General features: G+C 42.5%; 1 protein-coding gene across 3 annotated transcripts in view; it reads right to left on the reverse strand.

Moving 5' to 3' along the window:
* GOLGA4 (golgin A4) overlaps positions 1 to 25,714 on the reverse strand; it is a 71,573-nt gene extending 45,859 nt beyond the window's left edge. For all 3 annotated transcript variants that reach the window (XR_013921909.1, XM_080340653.1, XM_080340652.1), the window contains exons 1-3: positions 25,463 to 25,714; positions 12,625 to 12,720; positions 4,134 to 4,232 (exon numbers count right to left, since the gene is read on the reverse strand). Coding sequence is in view for 2 of the 3 variants with exons in the window: in XM_080340653.1 (XP_080196779.1) it covers positions 4,134 to 4,232; positions 12,625 to 12,720; positions 25,463 to 25,549 (282 nt within the window). In the remaining variant the exon portion in view is untranslated. The remainder of the gene's footprint in view (positions 1 to 4,133; positions 4,233 to 12,624; positions 12,721 to 25,462) is intronic.
* Between the last annotated feature and the right edge of the window lie 556 nt (positions 25,715 to 26,270).

Genomic DNA, 26,270 nt, shown 5'->3' on the forward strand with positions numbered 1-26,270 from the left:
GATAGCAGGAAAAATCTAATTGATGACCAGTGTCGTTTACAGCCAACATGAGTAACAGTGGAATCACACTGTTCTTCTCTGTTTCAGGACATTTTGGAGGGGTGTAAACTACCTGGGAAAAAAAAAGTGCTAGTAACAGGCTGTTTAAGACACCAAACGAGCACAGGGAAAAAAAATCAGGCTTTCTGAAAAAACATCCTGTGCAAAACTTCACACGTACATTCCTCTGCACTCCCAAACAAAGAAAATAAACAAAAAAAAACTCACCCAAAACAAACGCAACAGAAAACAATAGGAAGTGGAGGGGGGGAAGTGTGTTAGTGTGTTTGTTTGTTTGTTTGTAACAGAGTTCGGACATTTCTGTTACTAGTCTGTCTGTCCTGCTTGCCCTCTGTCCTGTGTTCATGTGTTTTCTAACCTGTACAAATCCAGATGACTTTGTGGTGTTTAAACCAGCTAAAACTGAAGGAGCAAAACATGCTAGAAACCATCTGGGATATGAATTTTTTCCAAGAGAACCAAAGCACTGAGACATATTGAACAAAGTATGAGGAATTCAGCTAAAATAAGTGTAACTTTTAATTCTTAATTAAGACGTACCCTTAGTTATATGAAAGCTGTAAAATCTAAGGTATCTATACAACTAAAGTATCAATCATAGTCATCCAGGTATATGCTACGTGATTACATCCACAGCTTCTACTCTGTGTGGATATGCAGATAAGCATCCATAAACATAAATGCAGAAGAGGAATGATTCAGTGTAAAAGGGCTTCAGAAAGGTTTCACATGGAGCAAATTGAAGGCAGTACAAAAATACCACAGAAGAAAGAGAAATCCAGACATTTATGGAAGCCAGAACAATGAGCAGTCACCCGTCCGGATTCAATAACCAGCCATACAAGAAGTCTGTTTGGATTTGGAAATTGCGCTTCACCTGGCTTGAACAAAATTTGCATTCTGCTTCAGAGCATTGCCCTGTTGCAGTGGATGTGTTCTTTCCCAGTGGATTAAGAGCTCTTCTTGGGTTTTCAACTAAAGCACTCCTACATTTATTCTTGGCTGCGTTACCTGTTCTTTTTTGTTTCCTAACTTGAAAGTTAATAAGAAGGGTAATCAAAATAAGAATTTATCTTCTGCTTTATAATTTACAGAGCACCTACCATGCTAGTACTTAACTGACAACAGAGGAAGGCAAATACTTTACCAGGAATTACAAACTAATTATAAAAACTTGTTTCTAAAATCATATATTGAGATACCCATGAAAAGAATTTAAGGAAACTATGGGGGCTTATATATCTAATTCATAATTTAATAATATTTAAGATCTATTTTAAAACACAAGATTACGTAGATTTATTAAATCTAATAAGGTGTTTATGAATATAAAAAAGTGGATGCTGTTCTTTTCTGTGAAGATCCTTAAAAAGCTACCATTTAAGGATCTATGAAAATCCTTAGAAAATGGCATTTCAAAACTACAAGTAATGTCTCCACTTCTAATTTTTTTCCTATTAATTGTACTGATACCTTTGTATTCGATCTCTGTGAAAAAAAATAGAACTTTATAACTTATATTTGGTATTAGACTTTCTTTTGACATAAATCATTAAAGGGATATACTGGCTAGATACCACCACAGGTATCCAGCTGCTGCAATTCTAAGTTACAGTGCTGTAGGGCAAAGGGTCATATTCTGGTGCCCACACAGTGAAAGGTAAGCATGAATGGAAGTTGCTATATATAAGTACGGATTCAAGAGGCTTTGAAGAGCTTAGAAGCCCGAGGCTTTCATAAGCCTGAAGAGACGTTTCAGCAAAACTAGAATCACAGAGCACTGGCTGGCACTTAGAAAGTCTTAAAACCAGCAGAGCTATGTCAAGGTTTCTGGAGACCAAGAGAGGACCAACAGAAGTATTTTCCTCCACAGAACATGCAAAACTGTATTTCTCTTCCAAGAGAGTGATACTTACAATCTCTAATTTAAAGGTTGCTTTTTGTTATTAAGATGTATAAACCAGAGCCCAGTTTTAACTGCAGCACATTAGGGCATTCTGGTGACACTTGTGCATCCTTATTTCCCTATTTCTGAAATGCAAATGAATCCATCTTATTTATGTCTCAAAGGTATAAAAAGAGTCATATGCCTAAAACTTAAGTGTCTTCATTTAAAAACATTTTACCGTTCTCCTTCCTTCTCAGCTTTTCCAAAAGTGAGTAAATTATGGAGGAAGGAGAGCTTAGTACACATTTTCTTCCCTCATTTTACTTTTTCTTTAAAAAAACCTCTGTTTCTTCATGCAACAAACCCCATCCAGCTTAGTTAGTTAAGAGTTTATATTAACCTCATCAGTGCCATTACAGTGATTACAATGCTCACTCTCTTAAGATCACATACCAGTTGTGCATGCACACAGTTAAAATACTAGTCTGTTTTAGCAGAATTAATATGTATTTGTGTGTGCTGATTAAACTTCCACTCTCTTAGATCTTTAGTTTACCTAGGTTTCCCAAGTCTACATAATGGCGTTTTTTAATATATATTTGTATATAATCAGCCCTCCTCTTCCCTATAAACTTTTATATAATTGTTTTCTTCCCCGCAATTCTTGCTGTGAGAAAACAGCTCTAGAGCTTTCAAAACGTTCAGAGAACAAAATCAGTTTTACAGGTAAGGTATTATTAATACACATTGGTAACACATTAACAGTAACCCTTACATTATCAGTCCTTCCTATGTATGCAGTCTTGTATGTAAATATGCGAGTGATTTCTGCCACTAAAGTTTATACTAAAAGATAACATAAAGACAACATTTGGGCATTCATAGAAATAGGTTTTTAGAAATGCGAGTATATCAGGGATATTCTGTAGTGTAAACAGCCCACAACTGTTTACTGCTCTAAGTGTAGAAAAGCTTAATTACATTTGCAGTGAAACTTTAAGTAGTGGTCACTGGACCTGGAATATGGTCAACATACCTAGAACTGGAAAAAAAAATAAATCTAGTGACTATTTCAAAACTACCGATTTTAGCAGAGTCTGAATGTCCTCTTCACTCCCCATCAAAAAGTTCAGTCTTGAGAAAACAAACGAGGACTTTCAACAGATCATCTTTTCAATCACTGTTTCGGGCCAATCTTGCTTAGCTTGAGAGAGTAAGTTCAACACAACATGGTGCGCTGTATTATGTCCATTTGCTGACCAAATTTGTATCCTGTTACAGCTTTCAGTGACTTGTCATTTTCGGCCTAAGCATGAGCAGCAAAATAGCACTTGCTAAACTGGAAAACCAAAGTAATTATGAAGTACAAGGATGACCTGGGACTCTAAAAAACACTGTGTTTTGCATCACTATGGACTCAGGAATGCCAGGCCTCTGCAGCATGTGAAAGATGCCATCCCAGTCCTGTGACAACAATCAGAAGATACAGCTTTGTGTGTGCATATGCTAGAAAGCAGAAGTCTGCTTTCCCCCCCTGTGCCTGCTTCTTTTTCCCCACATATCCTCTTCTCACTGAGCTTCTCCACTTGCATACTATGAAATGGGCAAATAAATATATATTTAAAATAAAATTTAATCATTAAAAAGGCTATTTATCCTCACAATAATAGCTGCCAAGTTACCAAGTAGAAGTAGCTGAATTTCAGTGTCCATGTGAGATAATTATTTCCTGCTACCATTAGTAGTAAATGACATTGTGAGGCTTTCAATGTACACAGCAAAAGGTTTTAGACAAAAACAATCTCAACGTTTATCACATTCATTTTTCTCTGAATACATACAGACATACATAAAAGTGCAGAGGAAGACTTTCAACACCATTCATGAACTCTAAGCAACAAACATACAAACTTGTGCAATTATTTAAAAGTTGTGTAGAGTACGGTTACCTGTATAACAGAAAACGTGTTAATTTTTTGATGTTACAGTAAATTCACATCATACAGCACACCAGCCAGGAGCTACCAGGTACTACCTCCAGGAAATTTAGTGCGGGGTTAGCAGCAGGGTAGTTAAGATAGATGTCTTGGTGAGAACAAGCCACAAGCAACACTAGGTTTGCCTTCTAGTACAGTGCTCTCCTCCCCCTGCTAAAGGCATCGCTAGGAGGGGTGGGAGGACTCACCACACCGTCACTCTGTGGCTTAGGTTGCTTGGTAGGATCCAAAGCAAAGATAGTATACTCAGAGAGAAAAGCAGGTTCTGCTATCATCCCGGCTAGCAGCTGTCATTCAATGCAAAAAGTAGGAAAATAAAAATAAATGAAGTAATAAGGTAAAGAATGTTGCACGATTTTACTCAATTTTTCCACACTATTAAAAACATCATCAAACAATATAGCAGTTTGTGAGACGACAGATACTGATAAAGGCAGAACATGACCCGAATATATGCATTACATAATTTCACAACAGCCAAAATACAGTTTTGATTATTTAGAAATAAAGAAACACACTTTAAAAAAAAAAAAAAAAAATCCTAGTTTAGCCAAAGGTAAAGACAATGTTTCAGGCACTGATATTGTAAATTTTTAAAACTTCTATGGATGAAACCTCCAGATAACACTGAGCCTTCTGTGCTCTGTTACATGTGAAAAACTCATTATTCTAAAATTTCTATCAGTATGTCGGTTATAAACAATATAAATTGCATGCTTTTGACTATTTCTCTTCTAGTGTTCTCACACACTAGAATTCTAACCACATTTAAAAAAAAATCCTTACAAAATTTTTCAAACTACTAGCAGACTGCTATTTTGTAAAAAGACCGCAAGTTCAATTAATCATTTATCAAGTCAGTATTGAGGAAGAGATTTACATTCCTACAGACTAAAAACATGAAGAGAAGATTCTGGAATTTGAATTCAAACTGGATATACACATATAATGTAATACAATCTAATGCTGTTAGGATGCTGTAACAGATTTAAACAAATATTCCTCTCATGATTTTACTTACACACAAAAGTTAATGGTTCCACTTTTTTATAGCCTCAGATTTCAGAACTGTGATCTCTGCTGACTGAACCAAAACACAATAAGCTTTTTCTTTCTCATTACTGCAGAACAATTTTGTTTTATTTTAAGTTACTAAATAGTATTTTTAAGAATCAAAGTGATTACAATATAAGTTAGGGATTGATTTTTCCTTTGGTGACTGCTGCAGTCACCAGTGCCCCAGCAGATGAATTACAGAAATTCAAATTGAAAGAGGAAAAATATTTGCATGTGTCTGGAATACTACATGACTTGGAATTTGTGTCCACCAAACCCTTTCAGAAAGTATATTAAGTGCATAATGTTCAGTGACAGCCATACACAATAGTTTCTGAATGTTGGTACTGACTTCTTATGTCTTTTCTCTCTAGTGTGTTTTTACGCAGGAAAAAAAATTACTGAAAAACAATTCTGAGATAAAGAAAGAAACAAGTTTATGAATATAAACTGATGCAGAACTGCTTGAGTCTGCAGACATACAATTCCAGGGTCTCTTTAAATAAAGGCAAGCACAAAAGTGAAGGAGCCAGCCCTACAAATCACAGAATGTCAGGGATTGGAAGGGACCTCAAAAGATCATCCAGTCCAATCCCTCTGCCAGAGCAGGAACACCTGGATGAGGCTACACAGGAATGTGTCCAGGTGGGTTTTGAATGTCTCCAGAGAAGGAGACTCCACAACCTCCCTGGGCAGCCTGTTCCAGTGCTCTGGCACCCTCACTGAGAAGAAGCTTCTTCTCATATCTAAGTGGAACCTTTTGTGTTCCAGTTTGAACCCATTGCCCCCTGTCCTATCATTGGTTGTCACCGAGAAGAGCCTGGCTCCATCCTCATCACACTCACCCTTTATATATTTAGAAACATTAATGAGGTCACCCCTCAGTCTCCTCTTCTCCAAGCTAAAGAGCCCCAGCTCCCTCAGCCTTTCCTCATAAGGGAGATGCTCCACTCCCTTAATCATCATTGTTGCTCTGTGCTGGACTCTCTCCAGCAGTTCCCTGTCCTTCTTGAACTGAGGGGCCCAGAACTGGACACAATATTCCAGATGTGGTCTCACCAGGGCAGAGTAGAGGGGAAGGAGAACCTCTCTCGATCTACTAACCACCCTCCTTCTAATACACCCCAGGATGCCATTGGCCTTCCTGGCCACAAGGGCACAGTGCTAGATCATGGTCATCCTGCTGTCCACCAGGACCCCCAGGTCCCTTTCCCCTACACTGCTCTCTCATAGGTTGTTACCCAACTTATATTGGAACCTGGTGTTGTTCCTACCCAGATGCAAGACTCTATGCTTTCCCTTGTTATATTTAATTAAATTTTTCCCTGTCCAACTCTCCAGCCTGTCCAGGTCTCACTGGATGGCAGCACAGCCTTCTGGTGTGTCAGCCACTCCCCTCAGCTTGGTGTCATCAGCAAACTTGCTGATAGTGCACTCTAAAATAAATAAAATAAATAAGATAAAGAAGGGCAGAAGACAACAATAGTGGGGCATAACAGTAATCACTGTATTGACATGAAATGGAAAATATTTGCTCCCCAGCAGCCAAGACAAGAGTTTCACACTTCAAATAGCTACCAAACACAGAACATACTCAGTCATGGTCCCAGAGTGGTATTTCCTTAGCACATTTAGAACTTGCTGCATCTTCTCATTAGCGAGTTCACCCTCCATTCTCAGATGTTGGGCACCCAACAATGAAAATGTTTAAGTACTTGCTCACAGTACTTCTGTTACTCCAGCAGCTCATTACCTGCTATATTTTTACAGCTAAATTATAGGCAGAGCTGTCTAATGAGTCCTGTAATTACATTACCTAATGCTTTCCAATATATTTTTATCTGCACTTCTAATTTTTTTTAATCAGCTATTCACTATGGCTTTAAAACTAGCTGTCTAGCTAACTTGAGGGGTGCAGGGGGTATTAAAAGTTACTAAAAATTATTCCCCTTTGCCCAGAAAAGAGGTAACAAACTTGCTAGTCTGCCAAAACTAAACAGATATAAATATTTCCACAATGGATTCTTGTACTTCAAGATTATCTTAGTAGCTTCAGAAACATTAAACATATCTAGTGCTATACTGTCTAATGTATCACTAGCACCACGTTAGTGCTATGCCAGTAACTTGATCAATAAAATTACATGAGCAGGGACTCCAGCTGGGCTGAAGCATACTGGGAACAGACAGAATGTGCACAGATGTAAATAATCTTTTAACTAACTTTCTCTAAGCCTTTGAATGCCATCAAATCATACTTGACATTCACTATAGAAATCCTACTAAAACCTTCCAACATTGTTTCAGGCATGCTCCCATACTGACCTTAATCTCAGGCACAAAATTAAGGCTATGATATTGCTGATCTTTTGTCACAATATTTAACACCTATTCTTTTTGTTGCAAGTAAAATTTTACTTTACTAACTAACAAACATTCCTATCTTGGAGAGAAAGTTATAAATTAGGTAAATTAGGTGATGAAGCCAGATACCAGGTGATGCTGTTTCCTTCAGAATTATCAAAGAATAATATACGAAATGTTTTAAAGAACCTTTGTTTTCTCAAATTTCGAAACCATTTTTGTAGCCCTCAAGTTTGGCCAAAGGGAAGCAGTCTTACTTGTTCTTCATGGACTTTCTGAACTCCAGAACCAGCTGTGTTCATATTGTTCTTGCTATTCCTCCTCCCTTTGAAGAACTGCCACACTCAAACCTTCCTTTGCTAAGATTCTGATGAGTGAGGCACAAAGGCCAAAGTACATGTGATCCCTAGATCAAAAGGCTTCCTTAATATGCTGTGAAACAAATACCAGAATTTAACAGGGCTTAGAGTCTGACCCAAGTCTCACGGCTCTGGAAATGGCAGTAGTTGAACCAATGCATGTTGCATATGTATAATACATGTTCGACTGCCAAAGGCAGTAATTTTTCACTGTCAGGGAAAAAAAATCAAAAATCAGTGGTTCCAAATTTCAGATTAAACGGATATCAAGTAAATTTGAAAATCTGTCCATTTTGTTAGCTAAGCGCATCATGATATATATGCATTTGTCGTGTGTTCATGCTTAAAAGGTTCTATAATTGTACAACGACAGTTTTGCTGTTATATACAGGCACAGTAAGTTAGAGGAAAAGGGATCACACCATAAGGTCAACTAAGGGACAAGCCAGTATTTGGTCATCTAGTTCAAGGAGCTGGAGATCAGGCTAAAGGTTTAAGCTCTTACAGACAAGTACCTCATTCCCTACAGGAAAATAAATAAATACATAATTTTGGGGAATGCCAGAAAAAAGTTGTGAATAATTCAGTAATTTGCTGATTTACACAAATATCTATTTATAGAAAGTTTGTGCACTCTGCAACGTAACCTTTTATGTCTCATCCCTGCTGTGCTTGGGGAATAGGAAAAACTGAAGAGCTGAAAGTTCAAGGTTTCTCTCTTCAGTTAAAAAAAGCCCCAGAATCTAATAGTTCAGAACTGCATTTTCAGAAAGAGGTAGTACAGAAACAAACCACAACTCTCTTCTGGTTTGTATTTCATTCTTATGAGCAATCAAAACATGCTGGTGTATGCATCAGGAGTTGTAAAATCCAAGCTTTAGATACAGAATAGGTTATACAGCCCCCAAAATTTAGTTTTAAATTTGCATGTCAGAAAGAAAAAAAAAAAAGACTTATCTGAACCACTACCATCTTTGCATGGCGATGTCTATTTAAGTACTTCAAATTAAGTATATGAATACAGGAAAGATATAGCATCAACCAAGGTACCGGAGGAATATTATTTCAGCTTTGCATCTCCTGCTTTATTAATAGCCCACACTAGAAAAACATTTCAATTAATTTAAAACCAGAGTCGTTACACAGGACTAAAGTGAGACTGAAAACCATCTTGGCTGGTTTATCTTCAGCTCTAAGAAGCACTATCTATATTGTGCTCTGCTGTCATTTCCATAACACTCACAAGGATGTGAGTGATATTTGGATCCACATGCTTGGCAGGTCACTGAGAGCACAGCAAGCTGTTCACTGCTTGCTCGCAGCCGATGGCTCTGAACTGTAACAGCTTTGTTATCTTCTGCAGCTGGGTTTGACTTGTAAATAAGTATATTATAGAACAGAAAGAAAATTTTGAACTTCTAGGAACTGTATTGAACGTAAGTAATGTATTTCACCTCATATTTTGTTTAAGAGTTGAAGCAGTAACAGTCTGAAAACCAAACACTATTCTTCCCTAGGGATAGCACTAAGTACCCGTTTTTATCATCCAGGGCTGTTTCAAATGGTACCACGTCCAACTCAGAAAGCATCTAATGTGCAAATTGTCTGAAGGAAGGTACTTCTGTAGAAATACCAATATATGCTTTTATGCCACACTGTAGTAATATTTTATGAGCTACTTACAAGAACAGAACATGGAAATAGACAAATTTCTGCTTTTTCCTTCTACACGAAAAAATTATGAGTTTCTCTGTAACACTGCCTCTGGAGATCCACAGCTCAACAAAAACAGAAGGAAGAAGTGGGCACAAAAAAGAAACTCACCTCATATTCCACGAATGGACCATACAACTTTGTGCTTTGTTGTGGTTTTACTAACTGAGAATGTTTTGGAATTTTGGAAAAAAAAATCTTTTAAATGCAGAACATAAAGCAAGAATGTTTGCCTGTATGTTTTATTATAATTCTTCGATCAGACCAACCCTGTCATTTACAAGTGTAATTCACTCTGAAGTTGTTTTTATTCTAAAAATGTTCTGAATATAAAATCAAAGCTTTTGCATGGAATACTTGCAACTTAGATATTACAGCACTAAAAATCCAGAAACCTGACCTATTGAAGACATTTTAAACAATGACAGCCCAGACGGAGGGCAGAGAACATACAAAATAACTACGAAGCACTGTGATATTCCTCAGCTTTCAGTACCAAAAGGGTTAGCAATTATTCACATACTATAAGAACGTTTTAGTATATGATATTCTTCAAAACCAAAACATCTTCAGTTTGTTAAATGGTGTCTAACTTTAGTTCATTATCATGCCATTGCCACCTGTACACAAAACTTCTGCCCGATCAAATGAGAACACTGCAAAAAAATGCCCCTCAAAAGACATAACACACCCATATAATCAGGGCATATATTTTCAAGCACAATATGGATTATCTGCATCTTTTTAATCATAACAATACTGCCACTGAACTGAATTTTATGGAAATCTAATCCAACAATCAAGTTTCTAAAATAATTTGATTTTAATCATTCTGTTAACATTTATAAGAAATACTTGGAGAAAGGAGATTTCATGGCTTGATCATTTAAATTTATCTTCATTTTAGTAAAATTTTCCATTTGACATAAATACCATCCTTACCAAAAAAAAAGAAAAAAAAAAAGAAAAAAAAAGATCTTTTCATTCCCTTAGCAGCTTCACTACTTTCTGAATTTCTAACTACAAGATATGTTTCAAAATTAAATTCTCAGAGCAGCTGCCTAAGCCCAAGGATAACTATAGATCTGAGGTCACTTTAGTACTGTTTCCACTCTTAATCTTCTTTCTCCTTCTGCCTCTCTGATCACTTCAGTGTAATCACTGTATTTAGAGCATAATGCTCTCCCAAGACAACTTGGTCTCTCCTGCAGGGAATTGTTTGCTTCCCCTGTTTGTCTGTAAAAGTAGTCTGAAAAAGAGTCTTCTGGTGGGCAACATATATCTAACCAAGTATTACAAGACAAACTGTAGTTCTCCATAGAAATTATGAACATTACAGAAAGCATTGATACATACAGCTGACATGGCAGTAGCACCCACCACCACTTGGAAATGCATTTATCTTTTAAACATGTTATCCAAATTGTAAAGAGATGTAGTACTTTTTACTAAATCAACTGACAAAACTGAAAAAGAGATAAGCTTACAGGCTCACAAACCTTTTTCAGAACTGGAACAGAAGTAGACATCCTTGAAAATATATACAAGAAAAGTATTGTCCCTCTCATTCATGCTATTTTGTTCATGCCTTTCATTCAAGCTATTTGAGCAGAAAAACAGTTGGTACTTTTATAATAAGAGGGATAACGTGTTAGCACTTAATCTTTCCCTTTATTTACCACTGAAAAGAGACAGGAAGATTTCATCCTTTTGTGTAGGCAGCACCAAGTTAACAATACACAAAAAAAAAAGTGAATGAGCTGCACGGAACATCATATTCCACTAAGCTTTTGGTGCTTAAAATTCTGAAAACCTTGGCCAAATCAGCCCTTTCACCTCCAGTACCTGCTACAATGGATACATATAATGTAAAAAAACAAAACCAAAAACAACCAACCGAACAAAAAACATCAAACAACCACAAGCGATCAAACAAACAAAACCAGCAAACTCTCCTTACTGAAACACTTAATTTATCCTAGGCGACAGTGATTGCTGACATTTTAGAGCATCGGTTAACAGAAAATCTCTCTCTGGGGACTGAGGGAAATCATTACATACATACATACATACGTACATACATGTAATAGTAGAGAAAAATCAGCATTTATTAGAAAAACTCAATACTGTAGTTCCAAAATGTGAACCAAATTCACGACATACTCTTTTATTTTATATTATCACTGCAGGAAGCAAACTACCAAGCTGTAATCACTGGAAGCATTAATAATGGTATCTAAGACAAATTTCAGATATAGCTGATCATCTCCTGAAGAAAAAGTGGTGTAAAAAATTTAAGTGGATTGTCCTACTGCAAGAAAGCACATATTTTTTTGTAGCAAAACCCAGCAACTGAATTTCTGGTTAGGAATTCAACATTTCCTTTCACAAAGTTCACAGAACCACAGCAGTCCTCTGCTTTACTCCACCAGCCTGTTTTCACACTCACAAAGCAAGGGCTTATATTGTCTGTTTGTTTTTTACTTTTTAATCAAGCCACTTCAAAAAGGCCACAGTGCTCAATATGAAAAAAAGTGAGAGTGGATAATCTCCTCTGTTTGTTCTATTATGCAAGTCACGGTTACCCATCATCCTGATCGTGATTTTAATGATATTTTACATTTCATGATTTAAACTCAGTTTGGTTTGTTGTTGTTTTTTTGTTGTTGGTTTTGTTTGGGCTTTTTTGTTGTTGTTGTTGTTCATTGTTTCATTTTGATTTGGTTTTTGGGGGGCTGTTTAAATTTAATAATTACTTGTATGATTAGAAACACCTAGAAGAGCTCTGTTTAAGCCTTTAGGCTCATCAACCTCAAGTTACCTATGTAGTTAACAGGATTCCACCAACTTTTCAACTGAAAGAGGAATAAAAAGCAAAGTTACTGTCTCTGACTGTAAATTCTGTCCCACTACCTCCCTGAGTTCAGTTCAGGGGTAAGATTTTTAAGACCTAAAGAATGACTTAAAAGGTTTCCTAACTGGGGGGTTAATCATTAATGCTTAAATGTCTGTTTTACTTAAACACTTCAGTATTTAACCTAAAAAATAGACTACTCATACCTATAAATGCACAGAAAAGAGTGAGATTAAGAAGTCAAAAAAGCAAAGTTAATAAAGGACATAAAGTTCGACTTTTCTTTTATTTTCTTGAAAGTTGAAAAATACAGAAAAACGGTTCTCAACTGACCTCTTTGTCTGGTGTTGAAGTGCTTTCATCGTTCTGATCTGTAAATGAAGATGTCCTGCTTCTGTTGCCAGTTGGTGGAGGGGATTTGGAAGGAACCTACACAAAGATCACATATATCAAATATTAAGTCCAGAGCTAATTATTCTGTACCATAATTCACTTCAAAAATTCCTAACTCTAACATCTCAGTAAAGCCTGGTCTGGATCATCCTTTTAAAGGAAACAACCAGTTCTATGTACTGTCTGTGACAAGTTCTACCTTACTACAAAGTCCCAGAAAGGAACACATCATGAATCCACAACGAGAGCATGCAACAAAATTAGTTATTTTGATTCTTTGCAACCCTGGTCTACTTAGACCAAATTTGAAACTCAAACCTCCTAATACTTCAGTACCATTGTACAGTTGCTTAAGGTTTAAAAGTTTTTCAAACTGACAGGGACATTTACATACAGAATATCAACTGATTCCCTTAGGACATAAACAAACAAAAAATGACAAAATTAGAAAAAAGTACGTATAAAATTGAATCTAAACGAAGAAAAAGAGCAAAATAAAATGACATATTTGATTATAACAAAGTGAACTTGGTCCTGTCAGCTGTGAACAGATATGCAAAGAAATTTCACAACTTCATGCTGAGTGAGGTTTCAACAACCCACTCCAACCCAAACCAACTGCAGTTTGCCAGGCTCATATTTCAAAATTAAAATATAAGATTTTAGTGTAAATGTAATGAAAATTAAAATATTAACAAACTTTTATGTACAAAGAAACTAATTAAGAAGATCTCTTGTTAGGTATATTCTCTAATATAACAGGAATGAACAGTGTGTTGAAAAAAACTCACAAAACCAAACAAATAAAGAACAACAAAAACCTCACAAACAAACAACTACAGAAATCATTTAAGACAGTAACATCATTAAGGCTGCATACAGAAATTCTGCCTTGCAAATGCCTGTCTCACAAGACAAGAGTTGGATCTTGTAAAGTATGACTGACAGAGTATCAGACCACTGAAAAGATATTACCAAAACCCACAGTTTTTTTGACATTTGCACTCACTTTGTAGCCTAAAATAATGAGTATGTTTAGTAAAATTTAGATACAAAGGAATTAACTCCAATATCATACGAAACACAATATTATTCTAAATCAGTCAGTTACAGGTCTCGCCAACTGGATCCAATGTTTCCACCTCAAAATTCAACTTCAAAGTCAAACACCTCACCGAGCACCAAGTAACCATTCATCTCTCTATATCCTGCTGAAAAACTGCACACCAAAACTGTTTCCAGGGTTTCAAAGAATCATAGAATGTCCTGAGTTGGAAGGGACCCACAAGGATCATCAAGTCCAACTCCCGTCTGCATAGGACAACCCCAAAATTCACACCACATGCCTGAGTGCATTGTCCAGTCTCTTCTTGAACACTGTCAGGCTTGGGGCCGTGACACCTCCCTGGGGAGCCTGTTCCAGTGCGCCACCACCCTCTGCAGGAAGAACCTTTTCCTCATGTCCAACCTAAACCTCCCCGGCACATCTTCCTGATGTTCCCTCGGGTACCATCCCTGGCTGCGTGAGAGATCAGTGCCCGTCCCTCCACCTTCCCTTGTGCAGGCCCTAATGAGGTCTCCCCTCAGTCTCCTCCGGGCTGAACAAGCCAAGTGACTTCAGCTGCTCCTCATACGGCTTCCTCTCCAAACGCTTCACCAACTTCGTTACCCTCCTCTGGACACTCTCTGGTAGCTTTATATCCTTTTTCTACTCTGGTGCCCAAAGCTGCAACAATCTACTCATGCCAGTAGTGTACTCTACTCCTTCCATTCCTACTTCCTAACCTAATGCCAGTGATTTAAAGAAGATTGCTTCTGGCGCTCACCACACAGAAGGGAAACGGTTTCCAAACATTCATCACCGCTTTCCTACTGTCTTAAACGAGTATGAAGGTATCTCTTGGTCCTGTCCTTAACAGTTCTCCAGTTTTCACTGCTGCATTCAGACCTCTTGTCCATTTAGAGCCAGGGCAGTGGCACTAAGCACTGCAGCACGAGTATTCGTTGACCTCACGCAACGAACAAAAAGATTATGTAACTGAAGTTGTCTAGAACAGGGGAGATGAAACAGGAGAGCACAGTTCAGGTCCAAGGGTCCTATGACAACAGCTATCTAGTCCAACTGCCTGACCACTTCAAGGGCTGACCGAAAGTTGAGACAAGGTAGTAAGGCCTTTGTCCAAATGTCTCTTCAACACTGACAGGCATGTGACACCTCCAGAAAGCCTGTTCCAGGGTTTGACCGCGCTCGTGTTAAAAAAGTGTTTCCTCATGTCAGTGAAGGAAGAGTTGGTACAGGAACTGCTACAGGAGCTCGACCCCTACAAATGGATGGGCCCTGACAATATTTGCCTGAGAGAGGCAGCTGACATTGTGAGGCTGCTCTCCAAAACCTCTGGGAAGTCATGGAGATCAGGGAATGTCCCAGAAGACTGGAAGAAGGCTAATATCACCTCATCTACAAGAAGGGCTTAAAGGAGGATCCAGGAAATTACAGACCAATCAGTCTGACTTCAGTCAGTGGAAAAGTTCTGGAATGAATCCTCCTGGAGGCCATCACAACTCAGTTGAAGCACATGACTGGGAATAGCCAGCGTGGATTCAAGAGGGGCAGCTTGTGCTTGACAAACCTGATCGCCTTCTATGGCATAGTAACCTGCTCAGTTCATGTGGGGCTAGTGGTGGACAATGTTTACCTGGATTTCTCCAAGGCTTTTGATACAGTCTCCCATGGCCTCCTTCTAGGGAAAATGTCACGTCACGGTCTAGACAAGAGGTCTCTGCGGCAGGTGGGGCAATGGGTGCAAGTAAATGGCTCCTTTTCAAAATGGAAACTTACCACAAGTAGGGTCTCCAGGGATCTATATTGGGCCAAACACCATTTAACATCTTCATAAGTGATGTGGATCAAGTGTACCCCACAAAGCCAAGTAGGGAAGTGGATACATCAGGAGAGCCACCCTGCAGGATGACCTGGATAGGCTGGAAGAGTGGGCTAATAAGAATCTTATGAAGCTCAACAAGGACAAGTGTAAGATCTTGCACCTGGGAAAACGTAATCCAGGAGTGCAGCACAGGCTGGGATCTTCCCAGCTGGGGAGCAGCCATGTGGAAAGGGTCCTGGTGGACAAGAAGCTCAACATGAGTGACCAGGGTACTGCTGCAGCAAAAGCAGCCAACAGGACACTGGGCTGCATCAGAGGGGGCATCACCAGCAGAGACAAAGAAGTCATCATCCCACTCAGTGCTTGTCAGACCACACGTGGAATACTGTGTTCAGTTTTGGTCCCTGCTACGCTCAGCAAAGTCATTACCGTGTGTGTGATACAAGATTGGTTTTCAAACTTTCTTTTATTAATTAAAAAAATAAGTTCCTTTGTATCTGAATGGTGTCATCGGTAATTTCATCACACCAACATTCTCAGGTGGTTTCAGGTGGGCATACAATAGGAAAATCTTCACTCCTCCTTTGCAGCCATCCTACTGGCACGTAGGGCCTCTTAAAGAGAGGCAGCTAGCTATCTTTCAGTCCTAGGTGGCCACCTGGCCAGCCACCTGCTCACCCATCTTAGAATAACCAGCAACAATCTTCCTCTTCACTAAACACCTGCAGAATTCATTCAAAAAAATCATCAGCAACCTTTATTCACACTCCTGGAGAGTCAAGCATGTCCCCACAGACAATCGTGCCACAAACCGCACTGCAGTCACCCAGCAGTGTTTTGTCTTTTGTAGCTTTTTCAGTGTCTGGTCTGATTTAGCATGTTCTCCAATGAAAACTCCAAAACAGGAGCTCAGTTAATGGTAGCTGTGGATATTTCATTCCCTGGGAAGCATATGGCCATTTTGAAAGTGACTGGACTGACACCACCACCTTCCAGCTCAGAGCCCACTCACACAGTCCACCTGTTGGCAGCCAGCTGGTTGAAGGCTGGTGGTGACTATGTGGAGATGGGCTCCAGCAGGCTGCTGATGGGTGAACGTCCCTTTAACACATCTCTGAGGCTCCACCTTTCATGCTGTCATCAAATGAATGAAAGAGTGAAATTCACGGTCAGGTCTTTTAAATTTGGATTGCAGAAAACCATAGTACAGTGGGGGAGCTGCTGCGGAGCTGATCCGAATCGGAGGCACGAGCGCCTGCACGAGCGGCAGCTTCGCGCACCGGCACGCTCTCCCGCGGCACGCGGCGGCCAGGGCCGCGCGGGGACCCGGCAACACTCGCGAGAGTCGTTGACGAGACCTGGGCGTTGCCGGGGCAACGGCGCGAGATGTAAACAGGCGGTAAGCAGCACCGCCAGGCAGCCGCCGAGCGGAGCCGATCCGAATCTGCAGCAAAAGCAGCAACTTTTGGGCGCCGACAAGGTTTTCCCGAGGCAGGGGACCGCCAGGGAAGCGCTAGGAGCCGCCAACTCTCGCGAGAGTCGCTGGCGAAACTTGGACTTGGCCGGTCACAGCGGTGACCACGCCTGTAAACAGCAGCCTGGGCACCGCTATGGAGCATGAGCGCTGCAAACACAGCGGGACAAGGCAGTTTGCACGGAAGGGTGCGCAGGAAAAGAAGCTCTGCCAGCTCGAGCAGGGACTGTGGTGTCCACCCGGCAGAAAGCCGTGGCGTCTGTAAGGTCGACCCGAACCACAAGTGATGCAGCTGCACAGACAGGGACCCAGTGGGAAGACGCTGCAGGATGCGCCCTGCTTTTACACCGATACTGTATGGCAGCGGTGAACACAGGTGTGGGAGGTGTGCCCAGGTAGAACAACTCCTCTGCTTAGTGACAGAGCTCAGGGAGGAGGTAAGCGGGTTGAGGAGCATCAGGGAGTGGGGGAGGGAAATCGACCAGTAGAGTAGCACCCGACCCTCCCTGACACAGGCCCAGCAGGTGGGCAGGGCACATGGTACAGGGGACTCCCTGCCCTCCTGTAGAGTCTCAAGGGAGAGGGGGCAATAGCAGCATGTTTGTTTTAACAGAGCAGCTATGCAGCTTTGTTTGAGTGGGATGTGGGGACATAACAGCAAAAGCAGCAATGGGCTATTTGTTACAGTTGGGAAGGGCTGTCATTTGCCTGGCTGTGCTTTGGGAACAGATCCAAATGCTCTAGGTCTGAAAATGACCAAGCTTTCCTGAATACCAATGTAACCTCTGCTCACTTATTTTTCAAGGCCTGTCTTAAATCAACAGTGATCTGTTGCCACCATCCATCCCAAACTATGGCTCTGCTTACACTTCTGCTTTCCTCGAGGCTCAGGTTGTCTGACACCCCTTACACTCCAAAAAAGGGGTTATGTCCCGAAAGATCGAGCCCCTGATCCACCTCACTGCCCGGCCTGATGGGTGTTAGCTGTGGCACAGACAGGGGATGGGTACTGGAGTGGTCACTGGGCCGCAGAGTTTCTCCTATGGCCTGAAAGAAGAGTAACAGCACAAGGTTTGTCCCTGGGAGCTGAATGGCCACCCAGCAGCTGTGCCCAGTGCATGGCCATCAAATGCATGGACAGCCCCCTGGGCCTCCTGAGCACAGGGACCGATTCAGGGCCAGCAACCCAAAGGCTTCCTCCCAAGGGTGCTGGGCGGAGTGCGGGCAGGCAGGGCTGCACACAGGGGCCCCGTCAACCCCATGTCATGATGCCAGCAGCTGGCAACGCAGCAGGCACAATGCCCTGGGCCAGATAAAAAGGAGCAGCCTCCTGTGTCCACTGCCAGAGCTGGCCTGGGGGCAGCCCCGACACATCCCCAAGGAAGCCCTTGAGAAGCCAGTGGAATTCCTTGGTGGGGGCTTAGGGAGGAGAAGACTGGAGGCTGGACACGGCTGCTGGAGGTTCTCTGCTGCAAGGGTCATCTGATGGATGGAAACCCTTCTCAGCTGGACAGCAGTGGTAAGACCAAGGGAATGACTTCTTGAAGAGCACTGCAGAGCAGACCATCCTGCTCCCCTGCCAGGCCAGGGGCAACACCGGTAAGAAACAGGATGCAGACATGTTGCCAGGGTGCTTCGGAGCATCCACTTGTGCGTTGACATGCACGGTAATGATTGTTGCCCCCAAGACTGATCACGCTGGGGGCATTTGGGCACTCTCCAAAAGAGATGGCTCCAGGTTAAGGCAGGATAGGGCTTGGGAAGCTCCTGGGAGGCCTGAGCAGCCTGTGGGACGAGGAGCCGGGTCTGGCTCACATGCTCAGGGAACAGCCGATCGCCAGCACTGGGGTCCGGAAGGAATTTTTTCCCCCGGGGCAGATTGGCACTGGTCTCCAGGGGTTTTTTGCCTTCCTCTGCAGCATGGAGCATGACCACTCTGCAGAGCTCCTCTGGGCCCTTTTGGCTCAGTTCCTGCCTGCTGTTCAAGCACCAGGAAGATGGCCTCTCGTGCCCTGCAGCTGAGGGGAGGAAGGCTTCTTTTCTTCCCCCAGGTGGGACAGCAAGCATCTCCAGGGTTATTTACCTTCCTCTGTAGCGTTAAGCACGGCCCCTTGCCACGGCTTCTTGGGGCCATTTCGGCTGGGTGCCTGCTTCTCATGCTGCATGATAGTGACCTTAAAATATCAAAAACAACCCACCTAAACCAACCAATACCAAGCACAAAAAAATAACCTACAATAACAACCACGGAAAACTTGAACCATTACTGAAAATTATCTAAATACACCAAGCTAAAAAGCAATCATCGACGACCAAACTTAAGAGATTCTAAAACACCCTAAAAATGAAAAAACCTGCAACCGAAAACCATCAAATGTTCCTAAAATCAAAAAAAAACAAGACATAAAAGCGCCTAACGGTATTACTAAATCAGAATATACAAGTAATGCAAGCTGAACTAATGAATTCAAACCCACCTAAAAAAACCAATAAAAAACATATAAGTATGTAAATACAGCATCATAAACCATAAAACCACCTAAATTTAAATCAAATACATAACATGAGGAACAAGCCCCTACGTAAAATGTACAAAAACAACCAACCTGATCAAAGAAAAAAGTAGAAGAAACTAACTAAACCTCCTAGTTATAAACCCATCCAAACCACCCAACTTCAAAAACCAAGCTACCACATCCTAAATCACCGAAACTCCCTAAGCCTAACCAAGCCACAGCCATCAAAAAACATGTACACCAATGCAACCAACAAACACCCTACCACCCATGCAAAGCCTCACCTGGTTGTGTCTGGAGACTTGCAACTTTCACTACCCTGTCTTCTCCTACTAATGGACCCTGAGCTTGTTTGGAGGTTCTCAAGCACAGAGCAGCTACCGTATACCCTTGACCTAGCAGTGGTTCGCCTCTAGCGGGGAAGCTCGTCCTCTTTGAGCAAGGCAGGGAAACACATGGAGCAGGGAAGGAGGAAGACGACAGCTTTTAAGACAGCACGTGTCCCAGCCAGATCGCCCCCTCACATCCAAATCATCCAGACACAACCTCAAACCAAAGAATGGCTCCTAAAAACAAAAAAAAATCACCTAAAACACTCTCAACATCCAGCCTAAAGCACCATTTCACAAATAACTTGTGCAAGCTAAACTGAACCCACCTCACACAACCTCAAGACACTTAAAAAGGGCCTAAAAAGATTAACCGCCTCAAACCACCCACCTAAACCTAATGCCTAAAATAACCAACCTAACCCTTCCTAAATAATACAAACATACACAACCTCACCAACATCAACCAAATGACCTAAACCAAGCTACCAAATGCACCTACACCTATACCCAGGGGCTGTAAGCCAATCTAAACCAACCCAACTTCAACAACCAAGCTACCACATCCTAAATAACCAAAACTCCCTAAGCCTAACCAAGCCACAGCCATCAAAAAACATCTACACCCATGCAACCAACAAACACCCTACCACCCATGCAAAGCCTCACCTGGTTGTGTCTGGAGACTTGCAACTTTCACTACCCTGTCTTCTCCTACTAATGGACCCTGAGCTTGTTTGGAGGTTCTCAAGCACAGAGCAGCTACCGTATACCCTTGACCTAGCAGTGGTTCTCCTCTAGCAGGGAAGCTCGTCCTCTTTGAGCAAGGCAGGGAAACACATGGAGCGGGGAAGGAGGAAGACGACAGCTTTTAAGACAGCACACGTCCCAGCCAGATCGCCCCCTCACATCCAAATCATCCAGACACAACCTCAAACCAAAGAATGGCTCCTAAAACCAAAAAACCATCACCTAAAACACCCTCAACATCCAGCCTAAAGCACCATTTCACAAATAACTTGTGCAAGCTAAACTGAACCCACCTCACACAACCTCAAGACACTTAAAAAGGGCCTAAAAAGATTAACCGCCTCAAACCACCCACCTAAACCTAATGCCTAAAATAACCAACCTAACCCTTCCTAAATAATACAAACATACACAACCTCACCAACATCAACCAAATAACCTAAACCAAGCTACCAAATGCACCTACACCTACACCCAGGGGCTGTAAGCCAATCTAAACCAACCCAACTTCAACAACCAAGCTACCACATCCTAAATAACCAAAACTCCCTAAGCCTAACCAAGCCACAGCCATCAAAAAACATCTATGCCCATGCAACCAACAAACACCCTACGACCCATGCAAAGCCTCACCTGGTTGTGTCTGGAGACTTGCAACTTTCACTACCCTGTCTTCTCCTACTAATGGACCCTGAGCTTGTTTGGAGGTTCTCAAGCACAGCGCAGCTACCGTATACCCTTGATCTCAAAGAACTTCAAGACACTTAAAAAGGGCCTAAAAAGATTAACCACCTCAAACCACCCACCTAAACCTAATGCCTAAAATAACCAACCTAACCCTTCCTAAATAATATCAATGGTTTGCCTCTAGCGGGGAAGGTCGTCCTCTTTAAGCAAGGGAGGGAAACGCAGGGAGTAGGGAAATAGGAAGGGGATATCTGCCTAACCAGCCAGATCAGCCCAGTCAATCTTGTCGTAGTGTTTGTCATAGTGAGATTGCTGTTCTCATCCAAATCATCTAGTCACCATCTGAAACCAACCAAAGACATTCTAAAACAGCCTTAATAAATGACTTACAATACCTAAGCCAAAGAATCTACAGCTTACCACCCAAATCTATCAGCCAACCTGCAGCAATCAACATACCTACAGACAAAATCAAACAAGAAAATAAGAATAAATAAAGTAAACAAAATCCTTTTTCCACTTCCATCCTTTTTTTTATGTGTCCTTGAAATTGTTTTTGGAGGTAAGAAGCCCTTGGCATTTCAGTCGTATAACAGTCTCACCAGTATTCGACCCCGGGTGAGCAGAGGCAACAGTTCACTTGGAAAGGACCTGCTAACATTATCTAGTCCAATTGGCTGACCAAACATCCAAACATTAAAGCATTGTATTAAGGACACTGTTAAAATGCCTCTTCATCACTGACAGGCGTGGGATCTCAACCACCTCTCCAGGAAGCCTATTCCAGGGCTATTCCTATTACCCTCTTGGTAAAAAATAAATACTTCCTTATGAAAAGTTTGAATCTCCCTGATGGACATAGCTTTTTTTGAGCCATTCCCACGCATCCTGGCACTGGGTACCAGGAAGAAGAGCTCAGTGCCTCCCTCTCCATTTCCTCTCCTCAGGAAGTTGGAGAGAGCAATGAGCTCACCCCTTAGCCTCCTTCTCTCCAAGGTAGACAGACGCAAGAGTTCTCAGCCACTCCCCAGAGCACATGTCTTCCAGTCCCTCCTTGGGATGCATTCAAGTATGTTAACATTCTTCTTAAATGGTGGTGCCCAGAACTGCCCACAGTACTTAAGGTGAGGCTGCACCAGTACTCAATTCAGAAGGACAATCACCTCTTTTGACCAGCTGGTTATGGTGTATTTGATGTCCCCAGGATGGGGTTTGCCCTCTTGGCTGCCAGGGCACTCTCTGCTGACTCCTCTTGAGCCTCCTGGCAATCAGCACCCCCAGACCCCTTTCTGCAGGGCTGCTCTCCAGCCACTCCTCTCCTCATTTAGACTTCTTTTCAGTGTCACTCCATCCCAGGTGCAGAATTCCACTTTTTTTCTTGTTCAGTTTCATGCCACAAATGGAAAGTTACTGTTCCTGCAGTCGTGGTCTTGCAATTCGCCTATCAGTGTTAAAGACTGAGGCAAAAAACCACAATGAATGTCTCTGCTTATTCTTCATCCCTATTTGTCAGGTGACTATCTTCAACAAGTATCAGTCCAAGAGATAACTGGAACTGCAATAGCATTTTTTTCCTCCCTGTCAGCAGTTAGAGTCTGATGTGTTCTTCAGCCTGTGAGGGGCAGAGTGCAGGTATTGTCAACCTGATGGACAACATTAGTTAGCTCACTATACATATGAAAGCGGGAGGCCTCCTCAGAAAACGTGTTGCACTTGAGAAATTTTACCTTCAGATTTTATCAGTCTCATCAGTAAATTTAGGCTTGGACACTATAAACCAGAGTACAAATGACAACTTTTAGGTCTCAAAGCAGAAGTTATGAATAGAGCAGAAAGGGTACAATAAGTTAAGTCTCCCTACAACAGGGGGGAAAAAACCAAAAGTAAACAAACAAACCAACCCCACAAACGAAAATAAACAAACAAAAAACACACACAGAAACCAGAAAACTACAAAAACAAACAAAACAAAACAAAACACAGTGAAAGAAAACAGTAAAAAGGAATACAAACAAAAGTCTCACAAAACCAAGAAATGTTATGTGTTTGGAAAATCTGGTTCAAAAATGTCTCAATATGAGCAGCTGATAATCTATATGATGACAGAATACCCAAGAAGTGGAATGTATTTTAGGGATCTGAATTACTAAAATCAAGGTAAAAAAAAGTCTATTCCACACTCTCTGCAAGACTCCAGTACATTTTACAGGCCTCAAAACCTTCTTACTCCTTCCTTATTTACAGAATCTGTTTTCAAATGATATGTGAGAAATGAGCACACTAGCCTATTTTCCTTTTAAGATCAAATTTACCTCCAACTTCCCTCTAGTGTTACTTGGGAGCAATGGGAATAAGCAATGCTGCAAGACAACTATTTTACACAAAACTAAAATTCTGTTATCATTTTCTGCTTCTGCCTTTCCATTCATGTCAGCCCTTGAGTTACATGATCTACGCTGTCCACACTATAGCTGACAGCGTATCATTTATCATAAGCTTCTGTATTAGGTTTCACAAAATTTGTCAATGTTAATTTTAACAGTCTAATAAAGAATGCAACATATTACGCTGCTGCGTGCACACATGCATTCAGGGCCAAATTTATTCACTAGGCTGATTTTCAGCAAGTACCAACTCTTTAACAGATGCACCAAGTTTTCTGAGCTAAGTGGGTTACAATACTGTGTGCAAAGTACCATAATTGAGCTGCTGTTTATTGAAAATAGTAACCTCTGCAGCTCAGTCTCTTTATACTGTACTCAAAGTTTACCACATGTGCCAATTCAGGACAGCACTCTAAACGGCCATTGACAAAAATATACTTCACTAACTCGAGAAGACCCAGAGCTAATATCTATGAAAGGGCTTAAAATAACAACGATCTACATAAAGCTTTACAGTAGATCCATTTCCAAAAATACTGCCCCTGTTTGACAAATGAGAGTTTTAAAAAGTACTACATAGCAGAATTTCAGTAGTGTTGAAACCATGGTCTAATACTGAGATTATGCATTGTCAGATCTCCCAGTGGTTCAAATTACATTCAGATCAAGCCCAGGCAACTGATCACCTATTTGTGAAATTAACCAAATTATCTTCCGACAGCTTAACATTCACATGATACAGAGTTTATACCAGTTTTATTCTTTTAGATTCCAAGATGAAAAGGATACTTAATGCAGCAAAAAGTCAAAGAGACATAGGCAGACATTATCTTTTTCAGTACAGGTTGTCAATACAACGTTAACTTGTCAAAGTCTTTCTACCTAAATCTGAACTGATAGAGTTTATTCTGCTTTGACACACACATGAAATCATCACAACATGGTTTTGGCCACTGTCACTTTCAGACATATTCCATACCCATGTCATATCTAATGTGGGTTATTATAATCTAAACCCAGTAGTTTCTGGAATTCAATGCTAATTATAATTTTGGAAAAGTACAAATATGAGATAATTATACAATTAAATTATGACCAAAAAAATATGCCTTGCTTTCAACTTTACACTATATTCTAAATTTTTCCACAGTTAAAAAAGTAAGAATTAGGCTAAGGTAAGCAGAGCAGCCCCCTAAACAATGGCAATAGAAGGGACTTGAAGGGACTGAAGGAACAAATATCAAGATGAAAGAAAAAGGTACCTAGCAATCTCAATGCTGGGTTGTTAGCCAGTGTACATGAAAGTGTCACTCCTTTAAACGCTAAAGAAGAAACCCACTTCTGTTTCATTCTGTTCGATATTCAAGCAAGCGATGGTTTTGACATTCCCCAGAAAGACAGCCTTTGTAGAGCGACCAAAGAACGGTCTCAGCAGCCTCTGGAGAGGCTCCCAGGACAGGAGGCGGCTCGGGAACAGCAAAGTTGGTCTTGGAAGTCGCAGCGCAGCCCATGGCAGAGCTGTCGGCCGGACAGCACGCACAGGACAGCAGGGCCTGCGCTGCGACACCGTCCCCCGGCCAGGGCGGCAGGACCGGCCCGACCCGACCCGACGCCAGCGCCACGCCAAGGCCTTCCCGGACACGCCTCCCCCCCGGGCGAGAGGCCACCGGCGCCCGGCCGGACACCACCAGCCGCCCATGGCTCCTTCTCGGCCCCCCCAGCGACCCGACGGACACCCCAAGGCCCGCGGTACCTGCGGCGTGAGGGGGGCGCCGCGTCCCCCCGCCCCGCGCGGCGGCGCCTGCTCCTCGCTGATCTTCTGCTTCAGCTTCTTGAACATGGTGGCGGGAGGGAGGAGGGGAGCGCAGTCCGGCTCCCCGGCTCGTTAGGCGAGTGGCGCCGGGGGTGCGGCTGAGCCCCGCTCGCCCCGACCCCGCGGAGCCGCTACTGCCGCCGCCTCTCCTTGCGCGGCTCCCCCGCCGCGGAGCAGGTGAACGCCGCGACTACCGCGCCTGCGCAGCCGACGTGGAGCCGAGCGCTCAGGACAGTACGGGGCGCGGCGAGGCACAAACTTCCCAGCGGAATGCCCGGTGCCATTCCTCCCCCGGCCCGGGGGCGGGCGCCGGTGGCGTGGCCGCCCGGCCGGGACTGGGAGCCGAGCCGGCGGCGCGGTGGTGCCGCCTCGCCTCGCCTCTCTCCGCGGGGCGGGAGGCGGCGCTGTGCCGGGAATGGCGCGAGCGGAAGGGAGGTGCTGCCCGCCCGCCGCGGAGTCACCGCCGTTCTGTCGGGAGGCGAGGGAAGCGGAGCCTAAGAAGCGCAACAGCCGCCGCTTTGCTGCGCCTTCCCCGCGCTGTGAGAGGGGTCGGAGTCGCCGTAACTGTGCGACCTGTCACCTTAATGCTCGCCTGCAGAGGGGCGCTCCGCCCCGGCGCGACGGGCCGCCCTGTCCAGCCCGGCCCAGCCCGGCCCAGCCCGGCCCCCGCACCACGCAAAGCGGAGAAGGGAGAAGGTGCGTCCCGACCGCCGCCTTCCCTGCGCCGCCCTGGGCAGCGAGCGAGCGG

The sequence above is a fragment of the Nesoenas mayeri genome (assembly GCF_963082525.1).
Source record: "Nesoenas mayeri genome assembly, chromosome: 2".
NCBI classification, from domain to species: Eukaryota; Metazoa; Chordata; class Aves; order Columbiformes; family Columbidae; genus Nesoenas; species Nesoenas mayeri.